This window comes from Rhamphochromis longiceps, linkage group LG15 (assembly GCF_057381845.1).
Source record: "Rhamphochromis longiceps isolate RC_006_pf linkage group LG15, R_longiceps_female_GT1.1, whole genome shotgun sequence".
NCBI classification, from domain to species: domain Eukaryota; kingdom Metazoa; phylum Chordata; class Actinopteri; order Cichliformes; family Cichlidae; genus Rhamphochromis; species Rhamphochromis longiceps.
This window is the reverse complement of record NC_140571.1, coordinates 722,006-748,298: the sequence shown is the minus strand read 5'-3', so window position 1 is coordinate 748,298 and position 26,293 is coordinate 722,006. Positions and strand designations below refer to the sequence as shown.

Below are 26,293 nucleotides of genomic sequence, written 5' to 3'. Positions count from 1 at the left end.
GTACTTTTATTTTCTGTGTGGAAATACTCAGAGTAGACCAGGACAATATAAGATGCCAAACCCGGTACTGAATAATCGCCCCATTTAAAATAATATTTGTTACGATCGAACTGTGGCTGCAGCTGCGAGGAACGACGGCGACTGACACGTCACGGGCTGAATCGGGCGTAGGAGTTCAGACCTCAAGGCCCCGCGTCCTGGATGGTGGCAGAGAAACGAAACGCTGTTGCTGAGGCAGGTCGAGTTCACACTCTTATCTTCAGCACGATCGCAGCCGCAGTTCAGTTTATTCTCAGAGCAGTGATTGTGAGGCGCTGCCACATCTGACCTTTGGCAAACCTGAGAAACTGACACCAGCACATAACCAGAATGAAAAAGTGAGAAGGGTGAGGTTGAACGCCGACTTCCTAAACAGTTCTGAGGTCTGTGTCGACCGTGGGAGCTGCCACCCACACACACCGAGGTGTGGATTGATCGGGGATTTTAAAATGCTTCTTGTAAACACTTGTGTACCTGCAGGAGAGATTACCAGCACCACACATGCAGCCACTTCCCCCACGTGTGTGCACAGGTACGGCGCTTTCAGTCTTAAATCAAGAGCCTTTTTTCACACCAATGACATTTTATTATTTTTTTATATTTCACAACAGTTATTTAACAACACGTGTCAACTATATACAAGCCCAGAAGAGACAAACGCAGGTAAAAACCTTAGAGCGCCGGGAGCAGTGACCAAAGACGCTCTAAGGCAACGTTTCCACCACTGAACTGAAACAAGTGCAGGAAGTAATACGACTTTATCTTCAGAGCCGAGCTGCTGAAACCAAAGCAAACGCGATGAGGCGACAGATGACGTGTCCGATGAACGCCGGGGGGCGCTATGATCCACGGCTTCTTAAAAGTCCAAGTAATTTTATTTCTGTCTCAAATGAGGAAGATGATGTCATCAGCCACCATGACTTGGTTGTCATCCTGCATGCGGGCCAAAGCGCCACGCACCTCGGCCTCTGAAAACGTATTCTGACGCTCCTTGTTGATGTCGTCCATCAGCGCGCTCATCTTCACCGACTGAGCGTGAGCAGACTGGAACACGGCGAACAGCGACGACTTGAACTCCTTCAGCCTGGGGGAGGAAAGACAGGAAAGAAGCTGTGACATTTCAAAATAAAGGCGCACGCACGCACACACGCACGCGCACGCACGCACACACACCTCTCTGCAGACAGCTCAGCATCTCCAGCCTGCAGCGAGGCATCCATGGGCTCGTCCTCTCTGGGCTTGGCTGGTTTCGGGGTGCCGGCCTGAACTGAAGAACAAACACCAAAGTGAGACCTGATGCAGAACCTAACATGAAGCCTGCTTAAACCTGAACCATGCAGAACTACACGCTCAAAGACTTTTCCCTACAGTGATGCAAATTCATAATGATATTGTTTTATTACACGGCAGCGATACTGACTTTGCCTTTTTAAAATGTAATGTAAATATAAATGAGCCAAATTTGCTATTTTATAAGAGTCAAATTTTAAAAAAAAGTATATTAAACCTGCTTTTCTAGCTCAGTGCAGTGAACAGGAACATACTAGTACTGACAGTAATGTTGGCAACTTTATTATGGATGATGTGAAAGTTCATTTGGTCTGTAGCACCAAAGAGGCGACCGACTACACTGTGGCGTGACAACACATGATGCTCACTCTCAGGGACTTCCTGGTCTTCACTGAAGTCGTACGGACTGTAGGGCTCACTGCCCTGAGAGCCACGTCGCCCCCTGCAGGACACAAAGCATCAGTGCTGAAGCAAAGGCACCATTTTTAAAAAAAAAAAAAGCTGTTTATCACATGGGGGGCTGGGTTCATGTGTCACTACCTCTTCCTCACAGCTCGCTGTGAACGCTGCGTGGGCATCTCCTCCTCCTCCTCCGAATCAGAGTCGTGCTCCTGTCGTGAACGTTTCTTCTCCTTCTCCAAAACCTGTAGAGAGAAAAAACAATATGAATAAATTTGAACGGCAGAGGTCCTCGACCTCTCAGCTCAGGACGCAGAAACAACGCCGACCTTTTTAAAGTAGGCAAACTGGACGAGCTCCACTGCGACCTCCGAGTCCTGCAGCTCCACGGCTTTGCTCATGCGGGCCTTGGCGTGTGCCGTGGACAGACGGATCAGAGTCTCCAGAGTCCGGGCCGTCACCGGAGAGGTCTGTGGAGAGGAATGAGGATTAGCACTCGGGTCCTGACACATCAGGGCACATCTGCATCTCAGTGGGTTTAACCAGAACACAAACAGCAGCTTCTCAAGCAACCCGGAACATTTCAGATGTGCAAACAAGCTGCCTCCACTTTCTCAAACTTCAGGACTCCCGTGAACATTTCAGTCTGGGAAACCATCAGGTTTTACTACGTCACATGAGATTTGTCGGCTCACGCTCACCCTGGCCAGATCGGCGCCCAGCTGTTCCTGACTCCTCAGCCTCGAGTACTCCTCTGCGATGTGATTGGCCGCCTCCTCTGTGAGCACAGGAGTCACAGCCTTGGCGATGTGGATGTACTTCCTCATGAACTCCTTACTCACGATTTTATCCCTGAAACAAAGCAAACGTTTCTATTCTGTTGCAGTCGCACGTTATCAACACAGGAGACAAAGGCACGCTTGTGCTCTCAGACCTCTTCCTCTTGCTTCCGTGCAGCAGGTTGTTGTGCTTCTCGTAGATCTGCAGCTCCTCGTGCTCCTCGACCGCAGCGTCTGGATCGTCTGTCGCCAGGACGTCTACGGTCCCGCCCAAAGCCATGGCTGAAACACACAACGCGTTTGTTGTTTTAATAATCGGACAAAAACGGTCTCATCTCGCCGTCCTATTACGAGTGACGTACCGGCTCCCTCCTGTTCGCGGGGGTCACGGTAGCGGTGCATCCTGAGCACGTGGTCCGAGATCTCGCGATCCTGCTCGGGGTCCATCTGATCCAGCATGATGAAGAGGAGGTCAAAACGCGACAGCAGCGAATCCTGGAGGCCGATGTTGTCCATGGGGGTTTTATACTGATCGTACTGCAGAAAGGGACAAGCAGAGTTTTCTTTAAAGGTCTCGTCCAAAATCAACTAGCAGGCAGAGACAGATGTGGGTGTGGTCACGCACTCGGCCGTAGACGGGGTTGGCAGCAGCCAGTACGGAGCAGCGGGCATTGAGACGGGCGTGGATACCGGCCTTGGCGATTGTGACGCGGCCCTGCTCCATCACCTCGTGGATGGCTGTGCGGTCCATGTCGGACATCTTGTCGAACTCGTCGATGCACACCACGCCGCGGTCAGCCAGCACCATGGCCCCAGCCTCTAGACGACGCTCGCCTGGCGGAGGACAAATGTTGGTATTGAGCAGGAAGAAATGCACTTACAGCAGGTGTGTAACACTTGAATGCCGACGTTTGAACAGACCGATCACGTGGCGTACGTGTTTTAACACCTTTATTCTAACCTTCAAATACATCAGTGACAACTGAGTCCACTCAAATCAACAAGCAGCCGGCGTTAGCAGACCCACAGGTCAGCGGGAGGCTTTAATACCAGTTAATGTTTTTAAATGAATTGATCCCCGTTTCTGTCTCATGTTAGCTCATGCTAGCAGAGACCAACAGTTAGCTAACAGCACATTGCTCGTGCCGCATCCATCGTCGCTACAACAGGCGACACGAAGCAAAGATGTCAAACGCTTTCTGACTACAGTGAGACCTGACACGGTGGAGGCTCGCTGCAGCGTAGCCATGCTGGCTGCAGTCACACAGAGGTCCTTCACTTGTTTAGGCTAAACAAATTCGGGGGACATTCATTACCCGTCTCCTGGTCCGTGGTGACGGCGGCGGTCAGACCCACACCAGATGAACCTCGTCCAGTCGTGGGTATAGCTCGGGGTGCTGTGTGGAGAACGTAACGCAGGAGCTGGGATTTGGCCACCGATGGGTCGCCTGGGAAACACGAACACACCATTAACCCCCCCATCAGAACTGAACCACCATCATGTCCACGTGTGAGTCCTTGAGCTTGTCAGCACAGTCGTTCAGGTAGCCGTTCCCTGTGGTGCAGCACAAGGAACAAGTGTAGGTCCCTTTTCACTGGTGTCTCTCTCACAGATACTGATTTATGGCACAAACACATTTTATTGTTCAGTGCTGCATTCGTGAGGTTTACCTCTGCCTTGTGTCCATGAATGTAAAGCTTGTAGCCAGAAATTTAGAACAATCTGAGTCACCATGAAAGTGAGTCCTGACTTAAAGCAACGCTCTCACTCTTCCACACTCGAGAGCTACAACTCCAAGAGCTAGGACGACGCCCTCATACCGATGAGCAGGATGTTGATGTCTCCTCTGATTCGCGAGCCGTTCTCGAGGACCTTCTCCACGCCTCCCAGCAACATGCAGAGGATGGCCTTCTTGATGTACTCGTGGCCGTGGATACTGGGAGCCAAGGAACGAGCGAGCTGATCGAACACATCCTACAAAGGACGAAGATTTAAAGGGTTTAGTTTCACATTTAGGATTACGCCTCCACGTGTGAGAAGGCAGCGAGATGACTCACTTTGGAACGAGTCTGACTGAAGTTCCTGATTTTGGCCACGTCGTCAGCAGTAAAGCACGGCGACACCTCCTTGGTCATTTGTTTGATGTGGCAGGCGATCATGATGGTCCTTTGAGTTAAAGAGAAGGGAGGGGTTAGAAGCAGAGATGGCACGATACCACTTTTTTATGTCCGATATCATAAATTTGGATATCTGCCGATACCGATATGAATCCGATATAGTGTGTTTTTAATCAATAAAACTGTTTTTTAATATCTTGCTGCATTTTGTATAAGTTCATACTCAAGTTTAAAACAACAAAACACTAAAGCTATTCTGTTATACCTGTATGCAAAAAATACACTGCACCCAAAACATTTCATAGTTCAGCAACACTGATCAATCTGATAAACTCAAACCTGCAACATCCTCCCTATTCTGGTGTTTTAAAGAGTACTTAGCAGAAATATTAAGCAACCTAACTAATAGGGTTGCAAACTCCCAGCAAAAAAGAAAAAAGGGAACCACCCCTCACCCTCCACCTCATGATGCTTAATCGATGTAATCAACTTTAATTTGACGCAGTGTGAAAAAAAAAAAATGCACAGAATTAAATTATTTTTCAAGAATAATTAAATAGATTCAACATCTTTCTTCAACAGAACTGCACAGATGGTACCTTCCCAAAGGAAAAAGTACTATAGCTTACTAGGGTATATTAGACTTAACAGTTACTATATACAATAATGGACTTTATACATTTTGCATCAGATTAAAACTTTGGGTGTAAGATTCAGATAATTATTAAAAGCTCAACATTTTAAATGAGAATAAGAAAGAAAAGTATGTCTTTGTGCCCCCTTTTCCCTGTTCATGCCCTATCGGCCCCCCTGGCTAAACTTTGCTAGATCCGCCCCTGCACAGTTACGTCAGCTACGTAGAAAAAGATCCTCGAGTAGAAAGTAATATTAAATACATTCTAACAACAGCTTATCAAGCTTAAACGTGCTGCTGTTGTTCAGCCGCTGGTTTCCTCTTTCTGGTGTAAAGTGGGTCAAAAACAAACAAGAGAGACGATCAGCTGATCATTGATCAGTTTCATGATTGAAGTAGCAGCAGGAGAGGGAGAGAGGCAGTCGCTCCATATATCGCTTGTTAAGCTTAACATGCGAATGCTTTACAAACATTCAGAGATGAACTTACACACTTGCTTTACTTCTCTCTGGGATCACTTGCTCGGAGATGAAATGCCGGGTTGCTAGCGAAGCTCCAAATGCTCAACCAGACCACCGACAGGTCTCGCACGCCACAGCCGCTCTATCACATGATGCATACTGCTCCGACGTGCTACGGTTATGAGCCGAGTTACGGCGCGTTGCAAGTTTTGTGAGGTGCTTGTTTGATATTTAATGGATCGAATTACATTTTTTATTTCTCTCCGATATCCGATCCAGTCACTTAGGTCAGTATTGGACCGACACGTAATATCGGATCGGTCCATCTTTAGTTAGAAGACAAATGGTAGGCAAGTGAGGTAAACCCGTTAAACCCCAGTTAGCATTTTATTCCAGCTGACCTGAACGTGCCAGAGGTGAATCCTCCCTTCTTGCCAGGCAAACAGCGGTACGTCCCAACCACCTGCACCCGGTCTCCTGGTTTGACTGCATCCACCAGGTCGTTGTCCAAAATGATGTCCACAGAGCGCGGAAGTTGGCCAGCAGGAGCTTTCTCAGGCATCTCCTGCACTGTGATGGTTTGGTGGTCCTTGTAGATGGACAGCCCAAACTCCGTCTCCAGAGGATTGTTCTCTTCGTCCTATTTCGAGTCAAACAGGACACAAGATAAATGCGTAAGTATAAAGACAGCAGTCACACCCAAGTCTACAGAGAATGAGGCGCATTTACCTTGGTGGGGTAAATGGCACTGGAGGGGAAGGCATCCAGGGAGGTCAGGTCCGTGTACTTCCTCTCCATCGTCTTCTTAGTGGCTGGACAGTAGTGAACGCTGCGCACTACTTTGGGACGGACGAGGGAACCTACAGGGACGAAGCAAACAGGAGGCATTGGCATTCCACACACTTTGATACAGACTTTGTAACACTTAAAGATTACACGAATAAATAAAGACAATATACTCACACTTTGTAATGATGCCCTCCACACAAACCATGCTGCCCAGCAGTCGGGAGGTGAGCGTTCGGGGGGAGACATGCTTGGATCCAAAGCTCCCCTCCAGGCCGATGAAGAACTCCTCGTACTGCTTAGCGTAGGTGCCGTCAACAGAGGCCACCAGGTCCTTCAGGGCCCGCTGGAAGGCCAGCAGCTCTTCAAAGGCATTGTTCATCAGTCTGCAAAGTCAAACCATGGATTTTATTATCAAGGCTTTTCGCGTGTTTTCAAGGGCTATGACATCCTGAGAAACACAAGTCGAGTTTTCCACCCAAAGTGCAGCTTCACACAGATTTTTTTTTTTACTTACTCAGTATGGAAACAGGAGTCGAGCTCAAAGGTTCGACAACAGGAAGAAGAATGTGTATGAATCAAGTCTGGTTTTGGACAAAGTAAAGCTGCGTTAAACCTGTATTCTTTCTGCTGGCCAGTAGGGGGCGTTGATCCTTCAGGTCTCAGAAATAAAGTTTCTTAGTATTGAACTGTATGGCAAACAGCACTTTGACTTCAGTATACACTTCCCTGCTGCTTGTTTCAAGTTATACTGAGCACAAAATCATAATCATTTTGTAAATCATGGTCCCATCAAAGGCTGAATTAACCTGGATGTGTGTCTAAGAGGTCACCAGTCTCTGAGCATCCCTCAGTTTTTCCAGCCAGATTCAGCCTTCGCTCCTTATAACAAGTTTCAAAACAAGATAAGTGAAGCTCAGTGTGAGCCTGGGTGATGGCTACAGCCATCTTTACATACAGTCTGTGTGAGTCTGAAACCTGTCGAGTTTCTAAGTAAGCCTAAGCAGGAAGAGAAAAACTGAGCATGCGTTTCCGTCTAAATATTTATTTTTTAAAAAACAGTAAAGATTAATGGAACCATTCAACATAACACTTTGTAGGGACCTCACAATGTTGTAGGGAGGCCAATTGCCATCAACTATGACGTCATTTTGGACATTTCAAAACCTTTTCGTGGTAATAACTCAGTAACACTGCTCTCTGTATCGGAGCAGTAGGTTTGTGTAAGTATCTTAAGCAATAAGGTAAGCATGGGGGGGTCAAGCAGTCCTGCGTGTGCGGCCCAGCACAGCTTCGTGTGCGGCATCAGCCAGTTTTCCTGTCTTACTTTGCAGCTCGGGCCTCGTTGCGTCTCCTCAGGTCGTTGATGTTGACGATGAGCCGAGCCTTATTCTCGCTGATCATGTCCCGGACTTTGCTCTGATAGATGCCCTGGTCTTGCTGCAGGTATGCACAGAAGAAACGGGCACACGTTTGATGACGTCGCTTAGCGACTAAAATTACGAGCATGACTGAAAAACATCAACTTTGAAAGCACACTTTTTATACCTAATATCTGCAATCTGACAGCAGCATTATTTTTTTCTGTAATATACAAAATTACAGCTCTTTTGTTGTGACCGCATGGTTTGTCATCTGAGCTCCAAACAAAGACTTTAAGCGAATTTAAAAAAAACAGACTTACGTCGTCGTCCAGAAAGTCCAGGTAGTCCCTCTGAGCCTCCCTCATCTCCCGGTCATCTCCCACGTCGGTTGCCATTATGTGCGCTTTGTTATTGTTACTGAAAAGTCGGTAAAATGCCGCACAGCCTTCCGCTCCGAGTGCTCCGCTCCAGTCAAGCCGCACAACTGAAGGGTTTTCGCGCCACTACGTGCCGCCCGCGAGCTCAGCGTGACACGCGATTGGTCAATTCGGCACGCACCGCTTTACATAGTCGGCGGGTAAACGTGCAACTGTCCAATGCGGGCCTCGTGTTACCACGTGACTCCGCCCCCCTGAGAAACTCCCGCGAAAACCCATCAGGAAGTGGCAGGCTGTTAAAAATGAACAAAATGATTTTTTCATGTTTGCCCAGCAGATGGCGACATAGACACATGTTTACATTTTTTAGTGGGACTTTTGCATTTATTTGAAGCTTTTAAGAGAAAGCTGTTAGTGTCAAATATATAAACAGTAATAAGAAAACATAGCAAGACTTTTAAGAAGAAGAACGACAAATGGAGCATGCATGTGTTCTTTCAAATTAAAGTTACATTTTACTCTTCCACTGATAAACATTAAGCATCATTTCAGACAATCTGCATTTAATTAAAAGTTTTCATATAAAATAAGACTGAAAATGAACAATAATAACTTGCATACATACGGTGTACTATAATAATAAATAGTAATATACTATTTTCAGTATTTTATTTTTTATTTTTATGTGGACATCTGTGCTTTGACCAAACATTATAGACTTCAAGGAACTTGATGATTTTCATGATCTGGAGTTTACATTTTGGAAAAATTCATTAGTTCCAATTAGAGATGGCACGATACCACTTTTTTATGTCCGATACCGATATCATAAATTTGGATATCGGCCGATACCGATATGAATCTGATATAGTGTGATTTTAATCAATAAAACTGTTTTTTTTTTAAATATCTTGCTTTTGTATAAGTTCATACTCAAGTTTAAAAAAACAAAACAAAACACTAAAGCTATTCTGTTATACCTGTATGCAAAAAATACACCGCACCCAAAATATTTCATAGTTCAGCAACACTGATCAATCTAATAAACTTAAACCTACTACATCGTCCTTATTCTGGTGTTTTAAAGAGTACTTAGCAGAAATATTAAGCAACTTAACTAATAGGTTTGCAAACTCCCAGCAAAAAAAAAAAGAAAAAGGGAACCACCCTCCACCTCATGATGCTTAATCGATGTAATCAACTTTAATTTGATGCAATGTGAAAAAAAAATGCACAGAAATAAATTATTTTTCAAGAATAATTAAATAGATTCAACATCTTTCTTCAACAGAACTGCACAGATGGTACCTTCCCAAAGGAAAAAGTACTATAGCTTACTAGGGTATATTAGACTTAACAGTTACTATATACAGTAATGGACTTCTATACATTTTATATACAAGGTTAATGTATTTACCAGTTGTTTTGCCTGCTAGTTTTTACAAATACCTTCTAATCTGCACTGCTTTGCATTTCAGGTGTGAATAACATGTTTTATCTATCATCACAGACAGTTTTATGTCTTTCATCAGCATCAACACCCATTTAAGTCCTTTAAATGTAATTTCACCTGCTATATTTGGTCCACTCTGCAATCACGAATATCTCATCGGTATTATAATCAGAATAATTACTTTTTCCTTTTTTTAATCTGAATGCTGGCATCATGCACTGACTAATAGGTTCCCAAAAGATTATCCTATATTTGGATCATGCTATTTTAATTCTTCTCCTGTGATCATCATTTCCTCACCAAAATCATTTACTGTTTCTAAAGGGTTGAAATTTCGCAGGAATCATTTTAGTGTCAAATTACCAAAGTGTGGCCAGAAACCAAAAACATGTTTGTGGGGCACGAGGACGACACATCAAGCCAACAAATTCTGAGCATCACGCATGTCATTTCTGCAGAATTCTTCATCTTTTTCATTTAATATTATCCCTCTAGTGTAAATGTGGGCGTGATTCCCTGTTCTGTCCTATTTTTTGATTGCTTGGTTTTCAGTGAGTTTATAATTCCATCTCATAGCCGGCTGTTTTGTGTCTTTTGTCTGGGGAACTTACCAAATGTTGATCTGTCACTTATCTCAGGAGGGCTGAGGTACAGCAGACAGTTGTGTGTTTGGGGACGAGGTTTAGGGATCATGCACGTCTCATTTGTATTGTAAAGGCTGAACACAACATTAGCTTAGGAGTAGTTAGCAATAACACTGAAATACTTCCTTTCTATGGATGCCTTTTTTGCCCGGTGTTGAATGACCTCTGACCTAAACTGAGGTGAGTCAGGCCTGCAGTTCTTTAGATGTTTTTTTGGTTCTTTTGTGACCTCCTGGATGAGTCGCTGATGCTCTTGGAGCAACTTTGGTAGGTGGGCCACTCCTGGCCACTGTTTATAGTTTTCTCCATTTGGATTTAATGACCTTCACTGTGGTTCTCTGGAGTCCCAAAGCCTTAGAAAATGCTTTTTAACCTTTGCGTGTTAATGACTTTCTTTAGGTGATGGCTTGACGTGGGTTTTGTTTGGTTTGGTTTTGATATCTTTTATCCTATTTCACTTTGTAAGATAGGTTCTGTTTAAGTGATTTCTTCGACAGGTCTGGCAGTAGGGCTGGGTCACCTGCTAGTCAGGCTTGGGTGTGGTTAACGAGAGTGAACTCACCGAGGGGCACTTAGTTTTTAATAAAGGGCAGGTTTGGATAGCATTTTGTTTCTGCTTAATAAATGAAATCATCATTTATAAACTGCATTCTGTATTTGGCCATCTATGTCTAATATTAGTTTGATGATCTCAAACGTGACAAAAATGCAAACACGAATCAGGGAGGGAGCAAAAACGTTTTCACAGCACTGACTGTAATCCCTGGAACTTCACACCTGTGCTCCGAGGCATAGGTGTGGAAAATGTTGCTATAACCGATTCAGCATGATCACATGTAGGACAAAGATTTAACGTGAGTGCAACTAGGGAAGTCAGACCACAACCTGGTTTACCTACAGCCACAATACACACCCCTCGTCCAAAGGCAGCCTGTCACAACGCGCTCCATCCGGAGATGGACCCCAGAAAAGGAGGATGCTCTGAGAGACTGCTATGACACCACAGACTGGGATGTGCTCCTGAGCCCACATGGTGAGGACATAGAGGGGGCGACACACTGTCTTACAGACTACCTCAACTTTTGTGTGGACACAGTCGCCCCTGCTAAGACGGTACGGTGTTATCCTAATAACAAACCGTGGGTAACACAGGAAGTCAAAGCTGTCCTCAACATGAAGAAGAAGGCTTTCAGGAGCAAAGTGAAGGAGGAGATGAAAGCAGCACAGCGGGAGGTGAAACGCTGCCTGAGGGAAGCAAAGGACACCTACAGGAGGAAGGTGGAGCAGAAGTTGGAGAGGAACAATATGAGGGAGGTCTGGAATGGTGTGAAAACCATCACAGGCCACAACACCAAGAAAAGCACAGTGGGGGGGGGGGACTGTGGAGAAGGCAAACGAACTCAACAACTTCTTCAACAGGTTTGACCAGCCCACAACCCCCCCACCCTCACCCTCACCTTCACTACAGAGTCCAATCCCCACTCTCCTGCCTCCCTCGCTTCCCCCCCTTCCTGACACTAAGACACCCCCCTCCTCCAATCCCTCTCTCAGCAGCAAGACATCTCCCCCCCTCCCCTCCTCCCAAACATCTCCCAGTGTCACAGTGGATCAGGTCAGGAGACAACTGAGGAAGCTTCGCCCCAGAAAGGCAGCAGGCCCAGACAAGGTGTGTCCTAGGATGCTAAAGGCGTGTGCTGCTGAACTTGGGGAGCCGCTACAACGAGTCTTCAACCTCAGTCTGCGACTGGGGAGAGTGCCCGCCCTATGGAAGACATCCTGCATCGTCCCGGTCCCCAAAAAGAACCGGCCCAATGAGCTGAATGACTTCCGACCGGTGGCACTGACGTCACATCTTATGAAGACTCTAGAGCGGCTCTTCCTCAACTTCCTCCGACCACAGGTACAACATGCCCAGGACCCACTACAGTTTGCATACAAGGCGGGTGTCGGAGTGGAGGATGCCATCCTGTACCTCCTACACAGAGCCCACTCACACCTGGATGGGGGAAAAGGCACGGTCAGGATCCTGTTTCTTGACTTTTCCAGTGCCTTTAATACCATCCGGCCCTGTATGCTTCAGGAAAAACTGAACAGGATGGAGGTGGACCCCTGCCTGGTGGCTTGGATCTCCGACTACCTCACCGACAGACCACAGTACGTCAGGCTGAAGGACATCACGTCTGACACTGTGGTCAGCAGCACAGGAGCACCACAGGGAACTGTGCTGTCCCCTCTTCTCTTCACCCTGTACACCTCTGACTTCTGCTACAACTCTGAATTATGCCACATTCAGAAGTTTGCAGATGACACGGCCATCATGGGGTGTATCTGGGATGATCAGGAAGAGGAGTACAGAAGTCTGGTGAGGAACTTTGTCGCATGGAGTCACACAAACCACCTGCAACTCAACACCTCAAAGACTAAGGAACTGGTTGTGGACTTCGGGAGGTCCAGAGAAGGTCCACTGCCGGTTCAGATAGAGGGGGAGGAGGTGGAGGTGGTCAACAAGTACAAGTACCTCGGGCTGTGGGTGGACAATAAACTGGACTGGTCATGCAACACAGAGCACCTGTATAAAAAAGCCCAAAGCCGACTGTACTTCCTCAGGAGGCTGAGGTCTTTTAACATCTGCAGGAAGCTCCTGAGGATGTTTTACCAGTCGGTGGTTGCTGGAGTACTTTTCTATGCTGTGGTGTGCTGGGGGAGCAGCACAGCAAAGAAGGACTCATCCAGGCTGGAGAAACTGATCAGGAAGGCTGGCTCTGTGGTCGGCATGAAGCTGGACACTCTGGTGACAGTGGCAGAGAAAAGGACACTAAAGAAACTGCTGGACATTATGAACAATGCTGGGCATCCTCTGCACACGGCCATTAACAACCAGAAGAGTCTGTTCAGTGACAGGTTGCTTCTCCCCAAGACAAGAACTAACAGACTTAAAAACTCCTTTGTCCCACACGCCATCAGACTGTTTAACTCCTCTCTGGAGGGGAGAGGGAGGGGAGACAGGAGGACAAAGGAGGGAACAACTAAGCTGTAGTGCCTCTTCACCTCACTGTACAATACCTTGTGCAATACTTTTTGTAAATAGTCAACAGTGCAATAGACTCAATACTTGAAATGTGCAATTCACTTGTATTTTTATTTTTATTCCTATTTATTCTATTTATCCCCTTCGTATATTTTATTTATATTGTCTCTGTATTTATATATGTGTGTGTGTGTGTGTGTGTGTGTGTGTGTGTGTGTGTGTGTGTGTGTGTGTGTGTGTGTGTGTGTGTGTGTGTATATATATATATAACAATTCTGTAACTGTAACTTCGGTCGTTGCTGTGCTTTTTTTGGAAGTCGAATTTCCCAGAGGAACCCACCCGAGGGATTAATAAAGTTCTATCTTATCTTATCTTAACTCCCTCACCAAATACAATAATATCTGTATAAGTGGTCTTATGAGTCTTGTTACACTCACTGGTTAGAGTTTGGGTGTGAGGGAGAAACCATCATAGACATTATAAAGGTGGGAAACATGGCGCTTGGACTAATAAGTTCAACTAATAACAGCAAATAAGACCTGATTTTGGTTAAAGATGTTGGCCACATAAAGTTGGACATGTGATCACCTCAGGTTACCAGGATACTGTCACATTCTCATTACGTCTGAGTGCAAACCGCCTTAGTGCAGTGCGCAGTGCAGACCAGTAGATGGAGACACACGTGCATGTATACGGTATGACTTTGGCCATGATGTGCCTTCAGTCGTTTAAACAATTATTGTCAACTTAATAATAATTAATGATCACAAACAAAAACAATCCAGATAAAAATAATAACAACACGTGTTTTAATAAGTGTGCCGATAAACTGGTCTTCTAATGAGCAGGTGAGTGCAGACACCGCGGGCACACTGAGCTCCGGAGTGTAACAGTCACAGCCCTCAAAGCGTTGGCGACTACATTTGAGGGCGTTTCTGGTCACTTTGACCCCGCCCACCCCTCCGGCCTCTCAGGTCAGTAGTTTGAGGCCTTTTCCCTTCGCCCTGCAGCGTCGGAAACATCTCGTTAAACCAGCATGTGGTAGTTCTCCCCCTGTGTTTGTATGAGAAGAAGCGCTGCTGCACACGTCTTATTCCACCTTCTTGGAGTGACGCGTGAGTCCAGACGGGCAACAGGTGTCCTGTGTTGCAGGTATGTTTCTTTTTTCTGTCGTCATATAAATGCATATATGATGGAAGAAGTGCAGTCTATTTTTTCTGTGTGGCTCACGGAGCTTCTTCGTTTTAATGTTGAAAAAAAGAGACGTCTTACCCCTCTTTCCCTTTTTTTAATGCGGGGTTACCTTGGACAAACTTGAATGGGCTCCTCACAGAAAGCGGCTCAGGTCAAAAGGCCGTTCAGAAGCTCTAAATGGGTGCTGGTGTTCATGGTCAAGGGGAAACAGAGAGGGGGCCAGCAGAGAGGGGCGCACCCTTTTAGGAGGAGATTCAGAAGCTGCGTTCTGGATGGGCGGGTGTGCGTGCTGTCTGCGGAGGTGCTGGGTTGCTTTGTGACAACATTCCTCCCACCACAGGTGGGTGATGGTTACAGGTTTGACTGCATAGCTGCTTTTCCGGTGCACATGACACAAAAAGAGAAGAATGTCTGGCTTACGTAATTAAAGGTCTCCTGTTGGCCGTTTTTCTTTTGGCGACTGAAAGCTCTTAATTGGAATGTCACAGAAGTCCAAGCCTGGACCAACAGTGGAAACACTGCCAACTGCAGCGGCTTGGTTCCAGAGTTTTCCAAACCAGTCTCTGTTGGCATGTTTTTGGCTGGTTTTGTGAGATTTTTGATCCCCTCATCTGTTTTGTTTTGTATCTTATCCCCAGCTTCCTGCCGCTGATCCACATCTAAAAATGTCTTCTGAATGTGACATCAAAGCGCACCGCGTGCTCCCGTGAGGTTTAATTTAACGCGTTGAGTCCTCTGCTTTAAAGCCTGCATTAATCTAATCTCTCCCACAGGGTGCTCTGTCCTCTGGTTCTTCATCATCAAGATGTCGACTGAGGTTTTGCAGCGGCTCAGCACCATAGCACTGAGCACCAAGCACCCGCGTCGTCTCCCTCACCTCTCAGACTTCCTCCCTTTCTCTTTACTGCCGCCCAGCCCCACCATCACTGCCTCCCAGGTACCCAGCCTGTTCCGGGAACCCTACATCCTGTCAGGATACCGTCCTGTCCAGCAAGACTGGCACTGCTACCTCCTCAGCCTCTTCCGGAAACATAATGAGTCCCTGAACGTGTGGACCCACTTGCTGGCCGGTCCTGTCCTGCTGCTCCGCTGGTGGGCCAATGTAGACACCCTGGGGTGCACCTTGGATGACGTTACCTCGCTACCTCTGCTCCTGTTCTTGGTGTCATCTCTCACATATCTGTACCTCAGTGTGGCGGCTCATCTCCTGCAATCTCACTCCGAACGCGCGCACTACTTCTTCTTCTTGGACTACGTGGGTGTGGCCTGTATCAGTATGGGTGCTCGCTCGGCCACTATTTCTACGCGTCTGAGCCAGCGTGGCGAGAACGCATTGGGGTAATCTTTCTGCCTGGCGCCGCCTTCTTTGGGTGGCTCTCCTGCACCGGTTGCTGTTACGCCAAGTTCAGGTACAGGTGGCCATATCCACCTCAGCGTAAAGTGTGCCAGCTGATCCCCACCGGCCTAGCGTACGTGCTGGATATCAGCCCCGTAGCCCACCGCCTGCTCACTGTCTCCTGGTCACAGGAGCCCTCGCTACCCTTCCACGCTCTCCAGATTGCCTGTTTCCTCTTGTCTGCCCTCTTCTTCTCTTGCTCCATCCCTGAGCGCTTCTTTCCAGGCAACTGTGACTTTGCAGGCCAGGGTCATCAAATCTTCCACGTGCTTCTGTCCCTGTGCACCTTGTCCCAGCTGGAGGCTTTGTTCCAGGACTACGCCCGGTGGAGGGATACAGTGGTGGAGTTATTTGGGGAGCGGCAGTTGTGGTGGGCGTGCGTATCCTTCCCCGTCTTGTTCGTGTGCTGTATCCTGACGGCGCTGATCGCAATGAGGCACATGAGCAAGGCACTACAGAGTAAAGACGAGTGAGAGCGCAACGAAGAAAAATCAAAGAGCAAATCATAATTATTTTAATAACAAAACCAAATACATATATTTACTTTTGTCTAAAAGATTCAGATAAAGGACTATCTTATCACGGAAATACTTGAAGAATAAAATACTCTGAAACTTCTTCCGGTCTGGTATATCTGAAGATTTAACTGCTGATTCATGAAAGAAATAGTTGCTCTAATGTGCTAAGTACAGCTGAGTGAAGTTTTCCACAGTGAGTCACCCTCCCATGTAACTGGTCACAGAGGCTCAGAGTAATCCAGGAGCACGATAACCTAAAATCGTCTCTGGATGCTGCTGGAAACGTATCGAGAACACAAACATTTATACTGTACATCACGTTCAGAGAAGATCAACTTAACGCGCTTTTGTCCTCGTCTGAAATTCACGTGAGAGACCAGAAACACGATAAACTTTGGAGGTTGTGTGGAGCGGGCTGTGAGCGACGTGTGTTTACAGGCATTATAATGGAAGCTAAACACTATATCTTGTCGACCCTGTTTGTTCCCATTGAGGAAAGTAGGTTATTGTATCTGAGGTTTCGGCCATTCTTTGTTCCGCTACACAGACTGTATGTCGAGCACTTTGAGGCTGCGGCCGCACCTTTTGTATCTATTATGTGAAGAAAGTTTCCCCCTGTGAGAGTTTACGGGACGGCCCAGAATGGGAGCGAGTCAGGCTCCTTTTAAAGGGATACTTCCACATTTTGTGAGGCTCTGCTACTCCAGTTTTATTAGAAAATTCATGCCACCCTCATTACTGTCAGCTTATCTCAAAGAGGAGGGAGTCGACTTTGTCCAAAGGTAACAAAGGTCAGGTTCAGTGAGTCACCACTTTATATGTGGTTGTTTGACTTCTTAGAAAAGGATGGCATGAATGAAAAGTTGCGGTTGTTAACAGGCTTGTGTGCTGGACCCTGGCTGGGTACGGTGGTTTCCTCTTGTTGGGTTACTTTTGAGGTTGAAAGTCCACGTTTAGCAGCAGTGAACAATATTTGATTCCTTACCTGTATTCATTTGATTGTGAGTGCACTGGCTGTCTAGCATGTAGACTTGTCTGTGATAGGTTAGCTGAGCTCTGTCCCAAAGCAGATTCATAAAGACTCTGTGCTGATTTCTCCTTTGGATGGGTCTTTATGTCTGTTCACGTTTCCTGTGCACAGTAAACATGCTCCACGTGACAAACTTCACACTGCATCCTTTAAAAGTGCTACTGGGCAGGTTTTAAAGCTCTTGGGCACAACTGGGCCTTTTTCCCAAACGATTCTGAACTTGTTCGATCTTTCTGCTGGAAGTCTCAGGACGAAAGCGATTAAGTATATGTCGTTTGAAATACATCACCTAAATATGTGTCCCAGCAGCCTGTTCATGAGCTCTGTATGCAGAGATTCAATGATAATGAGTAATCTTCTACACTTAGTATTCTTCAAATGGAAGCGAAGAGAGTTATTTGTTTGCTGCATTCGTGGCTATGGTCCAAATACCTGAAATGCTGTGGAAGAGTGGCTGTTGATTTCACTTTGTGTTGCTGAGCATATCTCATGTGAATATCAGCAAAAGGAAAATTGCTGAGAGGTACAGAGCGGGGCTCCGGGAGGTCATCGTGACAGGATGGGGCTGTTAAACAGGTAATGGGTGTGGGCGCGTTGCTTGGTGTTCGTGTCATTCCTCACAAAGATATGCGAGTCGGGGTGGTGAGGCGAGGACGTGTGGGTGTTGTGCAAGTGCTGGGGAACACCACTGCAATTCTCTGAATACTTGTTTATGTCAAACTTTCATAAAGGTGGCATATCCTGTTTGTGTGTGTGTCAAACTGGATCATATGTGTTGGACAAATGTAGGACCGTCACTCGACTGTACTGGAACCATTAAACACTGTAATTCCACACCATGCTCTGGTTATACTTGCTGCCTAACAGGAAGTACCCGTTCATGTGCGCAACCATTCAGCTGGTCTGATAACTGCTCCAGGAGTTACTCTACGGTATGAGCCCTTAGTCATGAAACTAAGTCTTGACCCTATTCAAATTAATCTTTGTAATTCCACGAGCACAGCTGAGACTGCAGCCTGCAAAAGCAGAATAATCCCTTCAGTCTGGATCCAGGTCCAGACAGTGCTCTGCATTAGAACAAAGATCCTTTTTTTGTCTAATACACCCTTTGTGGGAATAATTTCACCTGCCAGAGCCAATCAGCTGCCGGTACAGTGAGAAACATGGAGAAGCTAGCATGTGTGTGTCTTTTTGTGTACTGTATATCCTCTGAAACCCCAGAGTCGACAGGATTATATAAAAAGTCTGATCGCACACATCATCGCATCACTGCTAACGTCTTTGCTGAAAACCTCATATAGGAAATAAGCTGCTTATCTGCTTTATGTACTCTACAGTTGCACTGCAAGCCACTTTGCAACCCCCTCGCCCAAACCACCACCACCTCCTCCTCATGCCTTGACCCCGTCATGATGGTTCTGTGCTGGGATCTTTCCACATATCCCCAGAACAGAGCCATGTCACCGACAAAATACAGCACATTTAAATAACACGTTTCTTGTGCCTGTGGCGGTCCTGAGTTAAAAAACACAAAACACTGTATTACCATAGCTTGAAGATGACTGTATAGTTAAAGTGCGTAAAGATTAGAGGTCGAAGCAGCTGCTGGCCTGTGATCACCTGCAGTGTTTTCTAGGAAACAGCTGCTTTTATTTATTATCGTTTGTACACTACAGCTTCCTGTATCGATTCATCTATTTTATCTTTTAAATAAGTCAGACAGGAGTTTTCCGATAAAATGCACATTCCAGCTTTTCTGGAATGCGTAGGCATGACAGACGCAAGTGTTATTCAGAGATAATGAACGAGACAATAGGTTGTTTATGGGCTGTGCGAGCACCTCCTTCATAACAGACTGGATAACTGGTCCCTCCCTAACTTGTTTGAATGCTTTGAGCCACATAAAGCAGAGGCAGTTGAATGACTGCGAGCAGCTGGTGACAGTTACAGAGCCAAGCAGCACGCGACGTAAGCTGTGAGCCCTTTAGTTTTATTTTGCCTTACAGTGTATAGTTATGGTTCTTTCACAGGAGTTTCACATAGCTAGGATCCACTGTGTGCACGTGAACTTTACTTCACAGCTCCTTTAATGTTGTTGTGTTTTTATTTCTTTATAGGAGACTTCAAGAATGGCTCCAGTTGGGATGGTCGGTGTACTGGGTTGGTTTTCTCCAGAGGTGGGCGTCATCTCCCTCGTCGCCTTCCTCGTCCTCAGCGTCACTCTTGTGGCTCTTTGTGCCAAGTGTAACAGGTGAGCAATGTGTGCCGATGAAATGGGACATCCATTCGGGTGCTTTTGTCTCTTTTCCTGTTGTTTACCTGCTTAAAAAGCTTGGAATATGCTGGGAATTAAAGGAGCCAGGAGCAGAGTCCGGGGACCTGACCAACACAGTCTGGTTTTAGTTGGCTCTCTTCATTTTCCTGTAGACTTTGCTCACCATTCATCACTCTCCCAAAGCTTGTCAGACCCGATAGCTGGTTTCTGATGAAGGGTGTTGCCCGTTGAAAGAGGAAGACGCAGACACAAATCACTCTGTGATCTGGCAGCTGCACCAAATGGGCTGGGCTCATAAAGCGTCACTACCCTAATGACCTCGATGAGGTGTGTGTGTGTGTGTGTGTGTGTGTGTGTGTGTGTGTGTGTGTGCGCGCGCGCCCTGGCGGGAGTTTTACACACATTAGTGTGTGCATGTGTTTAAACGCCCATCATTGTGGTTTACATGCCAGACACATAACAGTGACGAACTGCGAGGCGAAACAACACTCGTATCACCTGCTGCTTTTTCATTTAGAAGAGTTGGACTTGAACAGGAACATCACGATGAGTGGTTGTTTACATAAAGCGTGGCAACAATCTGGCACCAATATAATTTATTGTTTATTGATTGAGTTGTGTACATATGGTCTCACATCCTCACAGGACTGATACATGTGGAAATTTTAGAACGATAGATGATCAGATCAGTGCGTGATCTTAGACAAGCTGCTTTTTAGAAACCCACGAGGCACATCTGGAGAAAGCCTCAACTCCTCGAGACACATTTCAGTGCAGTCAGACGTCTTTGTTCAGTCCCAAAACCTGAGACAGGTCGAGCAGAATCCAGACTCCAGTTTTACCAAAGTACATTAAAGCTTTCACAAATTTGTACCAGCAAGTCCAAATCTGGCCTGAAGTCTTACATTTCCATAGACTGTATATAAAAGATGGGACATCTGCATGGGTGTTTTTGCCATCACTTTCTTTGAAACTGGACATGACGAGAACAGTCTGGATCTGGATCTGCTAGCAGCGTTTCACTGACACATTGTTAGCCACTGGTATAGTTTTCCATGGTTTTTGTCTTTTCTGACTTGTTCTGTGGAGTTGTCGCCACCTGCTGGCTACTAGGAAGAATGCAAGTGTAACAAACTATGAAGGACAATTTTTCTCAAAGCAATCTGAAACCAGTCCGAGTGATTTTGACGTTTTTCCAGAGAAGCTAAATTTCCAATTCATTTTATTCTGATCAAAGTTTTTCATGAGTTTGGCCCGATTCAAGCAGCTAAATGAGGAATGTATCCTGCCCTCAGCTGAGCTTAGCTTTAGCCCTCGTGGTCCAAGCAGCCCTCTCAGATTTGGGGCTGGGCTGTGAGAGCGTGCACACAGCTGTGGACAATGTGACTGGTAAATCTATGCACTTATAAGTCGTGGTCGATATGTTTAATGAAAAGGTAGAAGGAGAGAAAAAAACGATGACACATGGACAGAGTTTTGAGCCATAAAACAAAAATGGCACATTGGCATGTAAATAGGACTCTGCTCCTTTGTTTGCACTCTGTGTGGATGAGGAACAAATCTACAGCAGCATGCCATCATACGGCTTAATGACCTCCACTTTTCCTTCTTGTCGTTTACAGGAGCAGCAGCAACGCCTATGACGTGAGCGGAGCAGTGGTATGAACTGGCTCTTTGTTCTCAGAAACTAACTTGCATGCAGTACCTGCCACAGTTCATTAGTTTCCAATTATGAGCCATAACTGGCTAATTATGAAGAGTCAAAAGGGAGGCAGAGACAGTGATGCTGGCTCATTAGAGCCAGGCTGGGTGGGACAGATGAAAATAATCGATTATGTGACAGAAATCATCTTTGTTTTTATCTGAAATCTCTACAAAAAGACTTTTACTGCATATGTGGAGCGCTGAAATAAAGATGCAAGGCAAAAACAAATTCATACCAAAATCCAGAATACTAATGATTACTTTCAGCTGTAGCATTTGCTCCTCTGTTTATTGCATTTGCAGGATGTTACTTAAATGATTAAATGGAAACGTTGATGTTCATTCAAATATAAAAACTTCAAGGACTCCACGCAGCCTTCTCTAGTTTTTACTGAGAAACGTCACAATGAATGCAAACTGGCAGAGACGAACGCAGGGAACAAAACAACAACCAAAAAGTGAATAAAGACTTATTTTAGTTCAGATGAAAGGGAAACAGACGTGCGCTGCCTCCATTTAAAACGCGAAACAGCTCTTTAAAGTGACGCAGGGAAGCGCTGACCTTTTGTTTCCAATATCACAGCGCTGTCTCTGCAGATTAAGACTGACCACTGCTGTGCAGTGTCAGGAAGAGATTAAGATTATTAAGGCTTTTTATATGTTCGTGAGAGTTACCTGCAAAACCCTGATTGGATTAGGATGTTTCAAAAAACAATCTCAGTATGCTGCAGTGAGCTTAGACAAACACATTAAACCGTGGATATGTGCTGATGTGTTGGAGGGCCGGCTGTCAGCAGAAGTGCAGAGGCAACGAGGCACAAAAGGGCAAAATAACCAAATTAGCGCTTCATTTTAAACCACCCAAATTTACCATGAAAGGTCAAGCAACCATAATACCACCACGACCACTGACTCGCCGTGACAGCCGCAGACGTCTGCGAGGGGAAAGCTCTTTTGTTGCTACGCTGTGGCCAGTAATCTTACTTTGTGAGCGTCGACAGTGAATTCCACTGAGTCGACCACGAGCTCCTCTTAGACCAAAGTCTTCCAGGGACGAGTGCGAGGCCGTCCGTCCACCAGCTGGACTCGGTTTCTCTCACACGCTCCTTCTGTCGGGACTTTGGTTTAGTTTTTGTTAAATAAATAAAGACGGGGTGTTGTTCGTTTCGCGTTGTTTAAATCATTTGGGAACCTGGTAAGGACCACGTGATTTTTCTTACATGTTTTTATGGCACAAGATAAAACGTTAAAAATTTCCAGAGTGCAAAAATGCCAGCTCACTTCCTGGTTTCAGGACTCATTCCTACAGCACTCTATGTCCTTGTTGTCCTAACTCTGGTCCTGCTCCATCACAGTATGTTGATGGAAGAGGAGGAGGAGGAGGAGGATCCAATGGAACAACTGCCACACAGTCGGGAAATGCGTCCGGTGAGTTCACCACAGATTAAGACATTTCTGTTGCATGTAAATGAACATTTGCACTTAGATTTTCTTATCTGATTTTTTTCCCAGACCTAGATTCTTCAGGCTCCACATGGAGAAACCACAAAAACATGCCTCCACACACACTCTCGACACAGAGGCCGAAAGCAGGAACAAATTAAACAATCAGTTATACTCCTGAACACTAACCCCAACCACACAACACACCCCAGAAAACAGAAGCTCCCAAGAATCCGGAGGAGGGACAAATCATCCACAACATCCCGCTGCAAAGAAACCCCAGTTTCCCACACTTGATCATATCCCAAATGCACAGATGGACGGGAAAAGAAGAGGAAGGGTAGGAGGGAAAGTTGGCTCTGTCCTGTGCCAGCTCGAGCTACCATCCATACCTCGTCTTTAACAAATCAGACCTTCACTTATTTGGATGCTGTTTAATTTCCTATAGTCTTCATTTTGGAAGCCTTTGTAGAAGTCTGGATTCTGTAAGCTGAACTTTCCTGTCTTTGCCTTTAGTACGTCCACTCATCACATAGAAAATATAAGCAGTTATCTGAACTGATTTACTGTGAGAGTGGTAAAATCGAAAACTCTTGAAGCTGAGAAATTAAAGCAGTCCGTCACAGGCGTATCTATCAAGTCTTTGAGCTTATTTCACTCTGACTGGTGCTCACTGGTGTTAATTTCAATAGCTGTCATGTGTGTTTAGCTTCAGAGTAAGCTGGGAAATTACACCTGGAGTGTGTTAACTACACTCAGAACAGGGAAACGACCAAATCATGTAATTGTTATGAAGCTCTTTTCTGATTGGTTTAAATAAGTGTCACCTGTAGTTTTTTTTATTTTTTATTACAGATCGTATTTTATCAGTTTTAAAATGTGCTGTCTCATTGGCGCTAAGAAGATTGAAATCATATGTATCCACAGATTCTCATGCTAAGGCTAAAGACTCACCAAGCCTTAAAAAACGCCCGCTAAAGCTAATAACAGATTATATCACATTTACTTCATCTCGGGGTTCAGGGTGCTTGCCTTATTTCTGGGCCTGGTCTGGTCTTCAGTGGAATGAGAAAGACTGCTCGAGTCGTTCTCTTGGGGACGCTTCACACTGTTACGATAGCTACACAGCTGTCTGTGGTTCAGGCTCTGCTGCTGCTGGATATTTTTGGCTTTTAGCTAGCTAGCTATCTGGTGAGTATGTAAAAATATTTGAGTGAGTCCACAGTGTCAAAGAAGTCTATGGCCAAACCAGCCAAGTTTGTGTTTGAATATCAGCATAAGCAGGTTCGTTAGGGGGCGTGTACATCTTTGAGTCAGACATGGTTGATTAAGCTCAAATTAGTGTTATCATTTCCTCTCACTTCCTTATTCTAAGCCAGGGGTGGGCAATCTCAGTCCACGAGGGCCGGTGTCCCTGCAGGTTTTATCTGCAGGTTTTAGCTAGGACACTGTTATTCTTCTTTAAATCTGTGCTAATATTGTTGCTAGCTATTTTTAAATGAGTGCTGAAGATTTTAGGGTCGGAGTCACAAATGATGAAAAAAATAAAGTGACTTTTTTTTCTCTATGCAGATGTTGACACATGTTGTGATAAGAAGGACTTTTCTCACCTCGTGTTTCTGTTTTCATTTATACTTTCATAGCTCTGCTCCTCTGCTTAGCCGATGACTCGCAGCATTACTGGCTCTGTGAACAAAGCGGGTGATATGATTGGAGTGGAGTCTGCATTTGCAGACGATTTAATGTGAACCAAAGGTCACAACATCTCAAAGCAGGGTGGAGTTATCATTCTTGTAATGCCTGCTGTCACACCATCCTTTACCATGTAAATCCACTCAAGTGTTCAAATGACACACACCCTAGTGAGGCAGCACCGGCATAACTGATAATGCTTATCTTAGCACTGTACATTAAAGGTGTGGAAAACTGTTTTGTCCGATCATTATTACAAACAACGTGCTCTTAATTGTCTGCTTGGGGTTTGAAAATGTAAGTTATACATGCTGGGATGTTTTGGTCACTGGTGTGAAGTGGGGAGGGCTCAGCAGGAGACACTGATGTCGAATACTTCCACCAGGGGTGGGCAACTCCAGGCCTCGAGGGACGGTGTCCTGCAGGTTTTAGATCTCACCCTGGATCAACACACTTGAATGAAATGATTAGTTCAATCTTCGGCAACAAAAGGTCAGGCATTGATCCACACGAGGAGGAACCCGGGACCCACTGTGGAGCATAAGGGTGGTACTGGGTCTGAAGATTGACCAGAAACATGCACAGTAGCCCACTGGAGTTCTGGCAGAGCTCCCCCTGTTCTTCTTTGCACAAAGGAGTAGTTACTGATCATGTTCCTGGGTTGATGCCTTTCTACAGCTGTGACCACTCATGTAATGGCCCATCTATTGCTATCTTGTCCACACTCTTGCTGTGAGACATGGCAAACCTTCTTCCAATGGCATGTATCACTGTGCCATCCTGGCACATTGCTGCTAGTCTTTTCCTGCATGCATGCTCCTTAACCCTTCCTGGAGATACTTGAATATTCAAAATTTCAACCCCAGAGTTTGATTTTTTATTACATTCTTTAGTTTTGTGACGTTTCTCAAAAGTGTTCATTACTGTGTTGTAAATCAAGTCGCCATGCTTCATACAATGCTTCAGCATGCAATAGGACTGAGCAGCTGAGCCTGTGTTTACAATGTAGTTCTAATATGCCGTTTATTATGTGCATCACTCACCCTGGTGTGGGGACTTGGGTGGAGCGTCAGAGATACAGAGCTACGTCATTTCAGATTAACGCTGACAGCACTAGTGAGAACACAACGAATATGACTGCACATTTACTCCGACATCATCCTAGTGCAGTGGTTCTTAACCTGGGTTCGATCGAACCCTAGGGGTTCAGTGACTCAGTCTCAGGGGTTCGGCAGAGCCTCCGCCATGACATGCATGGCTCATTTTGTGCACCAGTAAAAAAAATCACATTTTATTTTTCACTAAAGAGGGGTTCAGTGAATGCGCATATGAAGCTGGTGGGGTTCGGTACCTCCAACAAGGTTAAGAACCACTGTCCTAGTGCAAAGACAAGTGGAAGCAGACAAAAACAACAAGCACGCATGCTACAAACTTTACCCGAGTCATTTAGACAGCCGTTAGCACAGGATTCTCCTTATGGGGACCTGATATGTTTAATATGCTGCTGAGAATATAGCCCAGAAGAAGCGTATAGTATAGCTTTTATTTTGAAAGAGCCATTTCTCTGTAATAAACTCTTTTCCAAAGATGAGGGAAATTTTAACCATCAGATAGATTTATTTTTTTATTTGTTGTTTCAGCAACATTCAATTTAAAAACTGTACTTTT

At 45.6% G+C, this 26,293-nt stretch overlaps 2 protein-coding genes across 2 annotated transcripts; one reads left to right on the top strand and one right to left on the bottom strand.

Moving 5' to 3' along the window:
- Positions 1–602: 602 nt before the first annotated feature.
- Positions 603–8,369, bottom strand: mcm3 (minichromosome maintenance complex component 3). The gene is made up of 17 exons (XM_085382394.1): positions 8,191–8,369; positions 7,834–7,946; positions 6,684–6,892; positions 6,450–6,580; positions 6,122–6,360; positions 4,566–4,674; positions 4,329–4,482; positions 3,824–3,955; positions 3,133–3,341; positions 2,870–3,044; positions 2,663–2,789; positions 2,430–2,580; positions 2,058–2,198; positions 1,870–1,973; positions 1,698–1,771; positions 1,213–1,306; positions 603–1,123 (listed from the first exon to the last, which is right to left on the bottom strand). Exons 1-17 carry the CDS (start codon positions 8,263–8,265, stop codon positions 925–927), a joined length of 2,436 nt encoding a protein of 811 aa, XP_085238520.1. The 5' UTR covers positions 8,266–8,369; the 3' UTR covers positions 603–924.
- A 6,337-nt stretch (positions 8,370–14,706) lies between these two features.
- Positions 14,707–24,862, top strand: LOC146651736 (uncharacterized). Its single transcript, XM_085381843.1, has 5 exons — positions 14,707–14,907; positions 19,629–19,762; positions 21,409–21,445; positions 22,846–22,918; positions 23,003–24,862. The coding sequence occupies exons 1-5, from the start codon at positions 14,761–14,763 to the stop codon at positions 23,092–23,094; spliced, it is 483 nt and encodes a 160-aa protein (XP_085237969.1). The 5' UTR covers positions 14,707–14,760; the 3' UTR covers positions 23,095–24,862.
- Positions 24,863–26,293: the final 1,431 nt, after the last annotated feature.